At 34.8% G+C, this 12660-nt stretch overlaps 1 protein-coding gene across 2 annotated transcripts in view; it reads right to left on the reverse strand.

The window, feature by feature from the left end:
• Cep290 (centrosomal protein 290) overlaps positions 1-12660 on the reverse strand; it is a 79380-nt gene that overhangs the window by 61419 nt on the left and 5301 nt on the right. For both annotated transcript variants that reach the window (XM_013350354.2, XM_026784448.1), the window contains exons 6-14: positions 12432-12575; positions 10679-10732; positions 9474-9626; positions 8581-8763; positions 7683-7772; positions 5382-5504; positions 4255-4378; positions 2103-2275; positions 367-529 (exon numbers count right to left, since the gene is read on the reverse strand). In XM_013350354.2, coding sequence (XP_013205808.1) covers positions 367-529; positions 2103-2275; positions 4255-4378; positions 5382-5504; positions 7683-7772; positions 8581-8763; positions 9474-9626; positions 10679-10732; positions 12432-12575 — 1207 coding nt within the window. The remainder of the gene's footprint in view (positions 1-366; positions 530-2102; positions 2276-4254; positions 4379-5381; positions 5505-7682; positions 7773-8580; positions 8764-9473; positions 9627-10678; positions 10733-12431; positions 12576-12660) is intronic.

Below are 12660 nucleotides of genomic sequence, written 5' to 3' on the forward strand. Positions count from 1 at the left end.
TTTCACCTTACAATAAGCAGTTATTACTGAAGACATACCAGGCCAATGAAAGCCATGTTCCTTACCAACCATCCCAACACAGTGAGGTCCCTCACCCACTTCACTCAGGGTATCTCTACTTTTAAGTGTTTCTACAGAAATATGTATTTGGGGAAAAGCACCCTTCAACTACTGAGAAACAAATAAACAAACCTATCCTAATGGCAGAGGCAACGCACAGGGGAAGGAGGAAGAATGTGTGGAATGAGAGGATTCGGACTTGGGAAAGGGCCACTGATCCTACCAGAGTATAAACAGAACAAAAGTAACAAAGACGACTTGAAAAGCAGGGGATAGGAAAAAGAAATGTCTCAGAAATGAGCTTACCGGCCTGTTCTCTAAGGGCTTCGTTTTCATCAAGGACATCATTGATCTTCATCTCAAGTTTATTGATTTCCTTGGTCAATACTTCAATCTCTCCATCTCTTATTTTAATTTGGGCTTTACAATTCTTTATTTCAATAACAGCCTCTTCTAAGCCATATACACCCTGAAAAATACCCCATCTAACTTAAATATAACATAATTTATTTGAACAAATAAATGTATGAATTTACATTTATATGAAGTTGAAGGGTAAACCTACCCACACCTGTATTTTATATGGCAGATATTTTATAACTGATACATAAAAATGATTTATAAACAATATTTATGTATCAGTTATAAAATATATTAATAGAGTATTTTACCAAGCATCAATAAACCAAATCTAGTAAAGAGTGTAGAATAAGAACATCTGACCCTCCAGCAATGTGACTCAAAATATTACATACGAAACACTGAGTACACAGACATACACATAAAGGTATAGACATAAAAACATAAAAATAAAATGAGGCATACCGATCAGAGTATATAAACATATATATATGGTTCAAATGAGCTTTTCTCAGCTGTGCTGACAACTCTCCCTCCAAAAGCCAAAGACCACCTGACAGAAACCCCAGTACCTTTTGAGCTGCTGGTCAAGGTTTCTAAGAGACTCTCAAAGCGTACAGCCTGTTGCTGTTGCCCTTGACTGTCCCCCAGAGGTAGAAGGACAGTCTCAGACACCATGCATTTCAGAAACAGTGCCAGAGACCCCTGGCTGGAGCAGATTCTTAAGCCCCTTCCCTAAGGACTGGCTTTGTGGTGCCAGGCACCATGCAAGCTTGCAATGCTGGGAGCAACTAGCAGACCTGCGCTCCTGCGGCTTATAAACCACCAGCACCAGCATGGCACAGTAGCCCTGAGGGGAGCTGCTCGGGGCGAGTGAAGCCAGGGTTACTGCAGGAGAAGTCACAGCATCACTTTACTAGACAACAATAGAAACATCTGTTCTATATCTATAATAAGTGCAATCCTCTGTATCTATGCAGAAGAAGGAGACCATTACTGAAAACCACAGCCAATCAAAATGCATAATTGTAGAGGGCAGTCAGGCTGGGGGGCCATTGCAAAAGAGGGGACACAATCTTAAGAGTGAGATAATCAGGGAGATTCTATATCCTAGTAAATGTCAGAAGCTATGCCATAAAGTCTCAACAACATGCCTGCCTACATAAGATATGCCCAGGTAGATGAAGAAAACCCACGAGGCCTCAACCCTACACAAAGAACTACAGGCTATCACCGAATGCTGAGTAGGAAAAATAATCTTCTCCAGTAAAAAGCACAACTGGTTATTCAAAACCAAAGAAACACATAACAGTAATACATGCTGATAAAATTATATTTAGTAAGATATACATATATACATGTAATAACAATTAATGAAAAAGGAAGCAGTGAGAATAAGAAGGGGCATGTGGGGGGATGAAGAGAGGAGAGTGGATGGAGAAATACTATAATAAGAATATCAAACATAAAAGGAAAAAATAATAAAAATAAACTTTTTACAAAAGACAAAAACAGGTTTGGAAACAACCCCCATGCTATAAAACAAATGCCCAAGAGTTTGAATAGTTTAAAAGCAACAGAGCTATAGAATGCTTTCTGCATGGAACACGATACCAGCCACAGAGCAGAGCCCATGTCAGGGTGATCTGAAGCTTTTTGGCGGACAGGGTGAAAATACTTACAGATTCATAATCTTTTAATCTCTTCAAAGCCTCAGCCAAGTCTTTATCCTTCTCCCTGGCATCAGCCTCAGCCAGGTCGGCTATGCGCTCAGCCTCTTTGGCTTTCTCCTCTAGACTTTGTACTTTTGAGTGAATCTTCATATAATGCGTCTGCTGATGAAAGCTTGAAGTACCTAACCACGTGAAGACAGAATCACGAGTGAACTGAATGAGGAATTAATATTCCTTCCTACTGGTCAGCTGTTCCCAAACAGAGGCAGAAGACATAAGGCACAAAAATTCTTACGTGTTGGAATTTATGTTTGTGAAACCAAGGACCAAGTACTGTTTTATTCATAAATAAAACCAACTAAACAGTAGAAGTGAGTACAATTACTCTAACTAGAAGGATGTGGATTATAAAAATGAGTGTAAGAGACATATTACTAAGACAGAGGATGTTTAATGGTCACAATAATCAACATTTTTTGACCACCATTGACAGAATAGATTTTCAGCTGGACAAATGGCCAACCTCAAGGTCCAGAACTCTTCTTTCTCCTCCACTTCACCAATGGAATTTTTCCACTGGTCTACAAAACTTAAAAACTTTTCTAACTTTCCTTTCTCCTCCTCAGCCTACTACTTTCTTTTCTTTCTTTTTTACCTTTTATCCCCCACCCAAAAAAAACCAAACAACAACAACTAAAAAGATTTCCTCCATTTTTTCTCTCTTTTTCTGTTTGCTTTGTATTCAAGCATGGGCATTACTAAGCTTGATGATTATCTCAGTGTTTATCTTCAGTTTGTTTTTCCTAGGTGACATTTTATGTGGCTGCCAGAACTCAGCATCTTACGGTGCCCCATCTCTCTGCACATTACTTCTTAGTCTATTTCACCTCATCAGCCTCCAGATTGGAAGTATTCCCAGAGATTCCTTTTGCGATTTTTACATAAGCTATAGGCCCTCGCCTGATGACCTAGACAAGTCTCATAACTTCAAATAGAATTATGGAGATTCCATAAAGTATGCCAAACTTTAGTCTTTAGCCTACATTGTGCTTTAAGAACTTTAGAAGAGAAGCCATATACAAGTATCTGTTTAGCATCTTTAGCTGGAGCCTAATAAACATCTCAAACTGAACATGTTCAAAACACTACCTCATCATCTCTAAACCTGCCCTTCTCACCATCCTTTCCAAGATACAGATCAAAAGTCCTAATGAGTGTCCCTCAAATCCTCCACCTAACTAACCCAACTTCTATCACCTTCAAATCACAGCTAAAACTGACTTTGTTAATACCTCTGTTAGCATAACGCCCAGTCTATGAGGTCATTCCCATAGTGTGGAAACAGTTCTCCCTGCTTCCTACCTTTAACCGCTACTGTCTACAGCAGACACAGTCTAGGTGAGACAAAATCATTCCCATCTCTTTTACCCAAAATAAAAATCAAAGTCTTCACTATAAACTAAAGACTTTTAAGAGCAGGCCTTTAACATCCTCTTTGATCTTTTTTCGGCTACTTTTCATTGTTCAGTGTTGTCCAGCTACCAGCCGTTACCCACTGACTCCTAAACAGGTAGTGGTTTTGAACACACTCCCACTGGTTCAACCATACACCCTGCTTACTCCTTCCCTGCCTGTCCAGTGAGACTCACTTCACTGTATTACACCTACTTTTTTATCTCCAGCAATTACAAGTATGCCCATTTGAACCGCTATACCTCAGTATAGTACAACATGTACTTTTATAGATATACTAGTATTTCTCTCAAGGGCTTCAATTCGGAGGATTTGATGTGATAGACAACATAGTATAACAGTCAAAGAATAGAATGAGAGATTTTTGTAGAATTATTTCAAATGCCAACACACAAAATGATTTCTGAAAATAACTGACTACATGTACATATATGACCATTTTAACTTTCTATCTAATACTAATCTATCTAATACTAATGTCTAAGTAATTTTCAGCATTAGAAAGATGACAGAAAAGCATGCATTACTTACAAGTTTAAACACTAGGAATCTGATATAATTAATATTTTACAAATTAAAATATTTATAATTTAAAAAATAGTTTAGTAGCATATCAATTTTATTTTGATAAAGTCTTTTGAAACACAATGATATATGGAAGTCATATACTTATAAAATATTAGATTACCTTTGTCTTTCTTGATCTCATTTTTCAAATCTTCAATAATAAAAGTATTTTTTTCCATTTCTTTCGTGTACTGTTCTACCTGTTCAGTAAGCATCTTAATTTGACTGTCTCGTTCCTGGATTCCCTATAAAATATTTTGAAGTATCAAATAAACTTTCTTGTTATGAACATAGTTTTTTTCAACTAATAAGAGAATATATTTTCTTGTGGCCAAACTATGTTTCTTTTAAACATTTCTATTATATTAGTTAATTTATTTTGTGTGTGTGTGCTTGTAGGCAGGAGTGTGGAGGTCAGGTGACAACTTGTAAGGGTCAGTTCTCTTTTTTCATGACACTGGTGCCAGGGACTAATCTGGGATGTCAGGTATAACACCAAGGTGGCGCCAGACTTAGCAAACTATGTTTCTTAAGTATTCCTCCAACTGTACTGCAAACATGTAGTTCACTGTTATCATGTTACTATATAAAGATGGAAAATGTATTCCAGAACTCCCTAATATCTGTGACTTTTGTAACTTCTTACATATTTTTCTCATCATCCATTGACTCTTATCTCTACCACTGTAATGTTTGTTTTCTCTGTGACTTTCGCACTTTCTGTAGAAACAACATCCTCATTGTTCTCATTCATCACATACATCTCTAATTCTATTCTGTCTTTAGTACTTTAACTGGAAAGAATACACATAAGGGAAGGGAAGGGCTTTTATTCATTTATTTTTTGTTGTTTTTCTGAATGAGTTTGTTTTCCTAAAAACAAAACCTTTAGGAAGGACATTAACAATATAACCACACTTAGTTTACCTTATATAGCATAGGCATAAATATATGATAATAAACGTTAAAAGGTAGTAAGATTTTAAAATCTATAGGTTTTTAATAGATTCTTAGAATTCCTGACTGACAATACATAGTAATACAAACAAGCAAAATAATTCTAATCTGAATTTAACTCTCACTCTAGACTTAATTCTGGTCTCGCCTCCCCACATTTGGGAATTTATGAGAAGCTTCACAGTTTGTTACACACTCAGTAATGGAAGCCACCAATTAGGCACGGTGAAACACACAGGCCAGCTCAGACATTAACATAACATGCTGATATTGCAAATTTTGAGGTTTTACCTGTTTCAGAGCCATGATGTTACTTTTATCAGCATCAAGTTGGGCATTTTTAAGTTTCTCTCTCAGATTATGTAACATTTGCTGATATTCAATGATTTCATCATCTTTGGAAGACAAAATTAACTATAAACAAAACAAGATACGTTATTTAAAAAAAGAAAATTAACAAACCACTTTTCATTTATAGAAAATAATAAATACCTTTAGTACATTTAAAGCAATACAAAAAATAAAATGCTTTTAAATTGTTTTTTAGTGTGTGGTATACAATGTGTTTGTCTGCATGTCTGTGATCAGGGGCTGACAGGGGTATCATTCTCTTCAGCTCGGGTCTTTCACTGAGCTTAGAACTTACAGGTTATATAGATTGACTGGCCAAGGAATCTGCCTGTCTCTGCCTCTCCAGTATGCTCACAAGGAACCAGGGATCCACACTTCGGGCCTCATAATGCCAAACAACTACTGTATCATCTCCCCAACCCAGGAAGTAAAATTAATTTAATAAAAGAATGTCAGTAACTACAACTACTATATTACAGATTGAAATTTACAATTCAACCCTTAAAGGAAACTCTCACCTCGATTCTCAAAGCTATACAACTACAAAATATTTTATATAATATGTCTATTAAGTAAACATTAAAATTTCAGAGAAAAGTACAATGTATCTTTAATGAATGGAAGAGTATGTTATATTCTTAGCTATAGGGAGCAAAAAGTCATAAGGAATGGTAATAAAGATCATAAAAATTGTCCATAAGAGTCTAAAAGTCAAAACCAAAATGAGAACAGGTTTTTAGGTATCTAGACATGCAACAATTTAAAGTATATGTAGAAAAAAATGAATGTACCTAGAAAAAAGCTCAATCAAATGAATAAAAGGGAGAAAAAAAATACTCAAATCCTACGCAAGTCTTTATGTAATAAAAATAGTGAGAAAGATAAAATATTCAAGAAATATTATTTGAATAAAAGTCAGCTACAACCATTACACTTCTAAAAAAATAAATATACCTGTTTCAAAGATTTAAATAAAATATAAAACCAGAAGATAGAAGAAACTAGGAATAAGATGAGAAAAAATTCTTCTTTCTTTTTCAAAGTATATTAGTCAATATAAATAATCAATCATTTATCTATTTATCTGAAGATAATGTCTCACTACTCAAAAGTCCAGGCTGGTCTTCAATTCAAGACCCTCAGCCTTCTAAGTAATAACATTAGGCAAATATGCCCTCTAGCCCAGCAATATTAGGAATATCTAAGTATAATTAAAAGTCAAAAAGAATTAAAATATAATAAATTTAATTATTCCATATAAAAAAGCACTTCACACAAAAATTATAAAAATCAAAGATAGATACAGTTATAATTTAAATTACAATCACACTTGCAGCAATTGATTTTACCAAAAAAATATAAATATATATATGTATATATGCATGAATAACTTCTCATTAAAACACCGCTTTCAAAAGAAAAACTGTAAACCTCCTAAACATCACATTAGGGAAGTAATTCACTATATGTACAAAAATTAAATGATTAAATGTGATTCAAACATCTCTTTCTTTCCAAAGTGGAAATCATACTCTACAGCTGAAAGACTCTGGCTGCCACTTGTTCCTGTAAGGACCTGGAGAGCAGCCATGATCATTCATTCATGGATTGTCAGGTCACAGACACTGCTGTTTCCAAGCTGAAGCAGCAGCTGAGTGGTTACAACAGACCTGAATAGCTCAGGCGTTTATGTTCTAGTGTTTCTAGATTAACTAAGCCTTACATGATTCACTCAGCTTTATCCCTACTGCAACTACATTTGCTTAAAATATAGATTATCTGAGCTTTCCAAATAATAAACAATTCCTCATTACCCATATGGTTTATGTGAGCATGGCCAGAAACAGAGACAACAGAAGTGTGACAGCTTTTACAATAAAAATGACAAATTCAGTCATCTCTGATCATTCACAAATAGCAGCCATCACTATCCCAGCTCTGGAACAGGTCTGACTGGGAAAGTAGGAATCAGGTACACAAGGGGCACTCTGCCAAGGCTTTCCAAATGATTTTGACAAATCTGTTCCTAATCCATTCCTGATTAATCCTGCCTTTAACACTTGTCTAATAAATAAATGAATCCAAGGACTACATATACAAGTTTAGAGCTTTTCTAGTCAGAACATATAATACTTCTTCAAAACAACATAAATGTTATATCTGGTTTAAGTCCTTAAAAATCAAAACTGAAGTTAAATCAAAATAGAAAACAAGAAAAAGTCAGATCAACTGAGAAAGCACCTTCCATTCTTCCACTTTTGCATTGACAGCCATCATGACTGGATCATCCTCTTCATCTTTTGCTTTCAGAAGATCTGTGAGCTCTCGTACCTAAGAGTGGCAATCGGTTCATGAAATGGTGCAAATGTATTATTATATATGCATATTTATTAATGTACAAATACATGCTTGCAGATGCCTTGTATTTCATATGCTATTCATTGCAGCCATAGTCCTATAGTTAAAGGTGCTACTTAAAGGCTGTAGAATACTAAATGAAACTGTAAACTCTGAAATGCTCCCAAACTGGATACTCTTTATGGTACCACAAGTGGAAAATTACACATCATATTTCATGTGCTCTGTTTTAGTCAAAAAACTAAAGGTGTATGAGCACTGTATTAAAGAACATGAATTCAGGGACATATGAACTTCACCATAAGGAAACCTAATCCCAAGTATTTCAGATAAGCTACACTCAACAAATTGCTGTGTACTTACTAATAGAGAATCCCATCTGTAAACATTATTTAAATTTTAAATAAGTTTATCCTATATACATAATAAATAATATTTTGATATTTAATATATTTTCACTGTTTTTAAGACATGAAATTAAATCTAATTGCCACTGGAGGTTACATTTTTAACAGAAAATCTTCATATCCCCACACTTATTTATAGCACTGCTGTCTACACTCACTCAGGCACCATGTACATTCCTTAAATGTCAAGAATCACACACACATATGAAAAAACCCTTGTGGACAAGTATTATCAGGATGATAACATGTTACTATATTAAGAAAAGCAGCAAAACCCGCGTGTTAGAAAACTAAAGTACTTCTAGTGTCAAATCATCAGCGATGACTTCGTATGGAGCTATGCAAGAATGTCTTGGTTTCAGCAGGGCTCTTACTTGAAGTCGATAGTGCTCATTCTCTTTCTTTATCTGGTCCATAGCAGTGTCTGTCTGGTGCACAAGAGCCTTCATCCTGTTATACTCATCAGTCATCTTCTCCATTTCCTGGACAGACTCTTCTAGATTTTTTCTCATCTCTTGGTTCTGAACTTCAATTTTCTCATTAGCTTCCGTTAAGGTCTAAAAATGTTAAATAAGCTATTACTTTAAAATAGTTTTACAAGAAACTGAAATTCATATTAGGTTAAAATTAAATAGAGCCACAGGGCCCTCCAAAGAAAAAGTGATTCTTCACAGACCATTAGGATTAATGTGGCATTGGCATTGGCCCATTAAGTCAAATTAAATGTCAAGAAAATTGTATATAGGATCTCAATTATTCTTGGAGCCCAAGATAGACAAATATAAGGAGAAAATAAATATTTACAAATTCGGAGATACAATTTACTTTGTGCTTTAAAAGTACATGTTGTAGCCAGAGATGTGTCAGTGGGGAAAGCACTACAGTCTAAGCATGTGAAACTCAGCTTGAGTCACTAGACTGCACATAAAGCCAGACACAATATTTATTTTTATTCCCAGTGCTCCTGCTGTGAGATGGGAGAGAGAAAACAGCTGAATCCATGATTTGCTGAGCTAGATGCCTGGAATACAGAGTAGTGAACAAAGAGATCCTACCTCAAACAGGACAGAAGCTGACAGCAAAGAGCAGAGGTTCTGCTCTGAGCTCCACACACAGGCAGGCAGCCTCTCACGCACACAAACTAAACACTGAAAATACAGTGGTAGACACATCATCAAAACTTACCAAGAGGGAGAGATATTGGATTCAAACCACCCTGATATTCAAGTTTGTAAAACCGCTGCTCTGAAGTGCTTAGCCATTTTACCTGAATTTCATCCAAATATTGAACAAGTTCATAGTTCTTTTTAGACAGCTGTGATCGGTAGTCACTGTCTTCTCCTCTCCTTGATAGAAGTGACTCTTTTTGTGAATCTATTTGTTTCTGGTAGTCAATAATGTCCTGACGAAGCTGTTCATTCTGAGGTTTGAGCAAACACAGTAGTCGCCCATTAAAAACACTATCCAGTGTCAAAAGAAACAGGACAATAAATACTAACAAAAATCTATCTTTAAACTAATGATCCCAGAACACATCTCTAAGTCCCCAAGGTTCCACTACCCTTACAGCCTCACCTTCTTCTTTAGACGTTTGTTCTTCAGTAAAGGACAGGAAAGGATAATCAGAAATGAGAAAGGCAACACATAATTAAAACTAATATTTATGTTTTAAAGGAAACAGGAATAAAGAACTTTTTTAGGAAAACTGAATATATCTATTTAAAATAGCCAAAGAAATGAAAATACTAAGGATGAACCAAAAGAAAGAACATTTGGACTACGTTAAAATGAAATTTTAAATTTAAAATTAAAAGTAAAGAACATGGCAGATGGGGGTTAGAGAAGGAAGAGGGATGGGAAAATGATGTCATCATATTTTAACTAAAGTATTTTTTGGTTTGAAGTCAGGAAATTATTATTTATCACATACACAAAAAATAATACAACTTATAGCTGGGCGGTGGTGGCGCACGCCTTTAATTCCAGTACTTGGGAGGCAGAGGCAGGCGGACCTCTGTGAGTTAGAGGCCAGCCTGGTTTGGTTATAAAGAGCTATTTCCATGACAGGCACCAAAGCTATACAGAGAAATCCTGTCTCAAAAAACCAAAAAATAAAATAAATTAAAAAAAAATACAACTTATAAGATTTCATGAGAAATAAAATTCTCAGAGTGCTAGACAAAGAGTCATAAAGAAAGAATCTACTCAAATGCCGAGTTAGCTGATTACGAAGTGTGGAGATGTAACAGAAAACAAGATGGACCCACACAGATACAGAAAGGAATAAATTACCGAATGGCCTCATATTTGGTTGACTTTGTAATTCCCCGAGACAAAGTCATCAGAAAATCAGCTAGTATGATTATCATTGGTTACACAGAGGACATGCCAGTTAAAATACAAATGTAAGTTAACATTTCAAACAGGTAATTCTTTGTTGAACCACCACATATACTGAACTTTTCTACTAACCTCTCTTCTTAATTTGCTGTTTTCGTTTTCTGCCTCCTCATTTCGAAGAGCCAGCTAAAATAATAAAATAAAAATAAGATAAAACTCAAAAGTAAATTAACAGCTTATTCCCATATTCACTTGTTGACTTAAATTCTAAATCTTTTACAATAGAGCAGAGAGCATTTAAAACTACTAAAGACTTCATATCTAGGACACTAGGACACAAATAAGACAGAATTTTTAAACCAAGAATTTTTAAAAAGTACAAAAAGCAGTTCAATTTTAAAGATTAATAATAATAAAATAAAAACTGTATATACCAAAAGCAAACTAAAGGTTAAAAATTACAAACATCTAAAGGTTATACTGCCCAATCTTTTAAATGCTTAAAATCATTCTGTCTTTCCTTATGTCAAGAAAAAAAACACTCTTTGCTCTTTATAAATTCTGAAATACCTAGAAAACGGCAGTACAGAAGAAAAGTTAATTGAAGCAATCTAAAATCATGTTGGCCTGGGGTTATATCCTATCAATTCCTACTTAAGTATGAAAAAGTCTTTTACTATCTCTTAAATTCATTTCATCTCCTTTGTTGACATGAGAAATATGATGTATATAGTCCTTAACATGATATTCAATGAACAGAACAGCAGAAAATGTCAAATATTCTTTTCTTTATCTAAAACAGTGTATTTGTGACAGTGTCTTTTTTCTTCTGGACAAAGAAAAAAATAAAATCAATAAGATGGCTTTTTATTAACTAGTCTTCATAAAACACCCTTTTGATGGCCTTTTATTTTTCTGTTTTCTGCCTTACTCAAGCAAAAAAAATCCAATCACAATAGCATGCAACACACTTGGAAGGTTCTATAAGGAAGCATAATTTGTTCTTTAGACACTAGGGTGCAGCAGGTAGATGACAAATCAATGCATACAAAGTACCTGACAGATGACTGAGACCCCATCTTATCTACATTACAGCCAAATAAACAGATGTAGTTCTTGACAATTTCTTACTTCTCACCTTAGGAAATGATGGACCTTCTATCCAGAGTGTGCTCTTTGACATTACATACATTTCAATTTCTGTGGCTACACTCGCCTCTATTTCCAGACTTAGTTTATACATTATATGCTGAACACCCAAACTGGTTTAAATAGCCCTCCAAAGCATATCTCAACAGTCTTATATCCTGATGCGCCCATAAAATATCAAATTATCTTATGCTATTCTTAATATAAATTGTGAGTATCTGTTAGAACTAGAAACTTTGTACCATGCAGCAAAGTTTTGACTATGCTGAAATAATCAGAGGTTAAAGGTGAAAGGAATTTATACCTTAGCAACTAAGAAAGGATAGGGGCTATGCATTTATGGTTTCCAATTTCACCTCATCAAAATTCATTAATTCATATAAAACTCACCAAAATAAATTGATAGTAAGAAAAATCACTTGCTTATTTATGAACATGAAATACATTCCTTCATACTCACGTCCAAGACCAAAGTTAATTTTATGTTACTGTAATGTCCTCAGAAAAACATGTCACAAAATTGAAGGATTACTTTCCAAGTTATATCAGTAGAAGTAGGTAACTCCATTCTATTTCAGAGATGAGATGACACAATGAATACTGCTACAAAAATTAGCTAGGTGCACATTATTCCTAACTATTACATAAAATCATGAATTGATATCAAAGGAAAAAACACAATTGGTCATATAGGATTATCTTAGCATTAAGATTCATTGAGATAAAGGTGTCTTACCTGTTCATTAACTTTCTTCTCTTTATCCAGCTCTTTTTCCATATCCTCTAATTCTCTATCTTTCTGTTCCAATTGCTTTTCAAGCTGACGAATCTCATCACGTAAAAACCGAGTATCACGTCCACCGGCAGAATGCTGAGCCATCTGAAAGGCATAAGCCAAGGATTAATTCTTCAAAATATAAGCAATTCCTTTTTACTTGAAGGTTCAAGAGAGTCAACAATAAAAA

The sequence above is a fragment of the Microtus ochrogaster genome, chromosome 24 (assembly GCF_000317375.1).
Source record: "Microtus ochrogaster isolate Prairie Vole_2 chromosome 24, MicOch1.0, whole genome shotgun sequence".
Classification (NCBI taxonomy): domain Eukaryota; kingdom Metazoa; phylum Chordata; class Mammalia; order Rodentia; family Cricetidae; genus Microtus; species Microtus ochrogaster.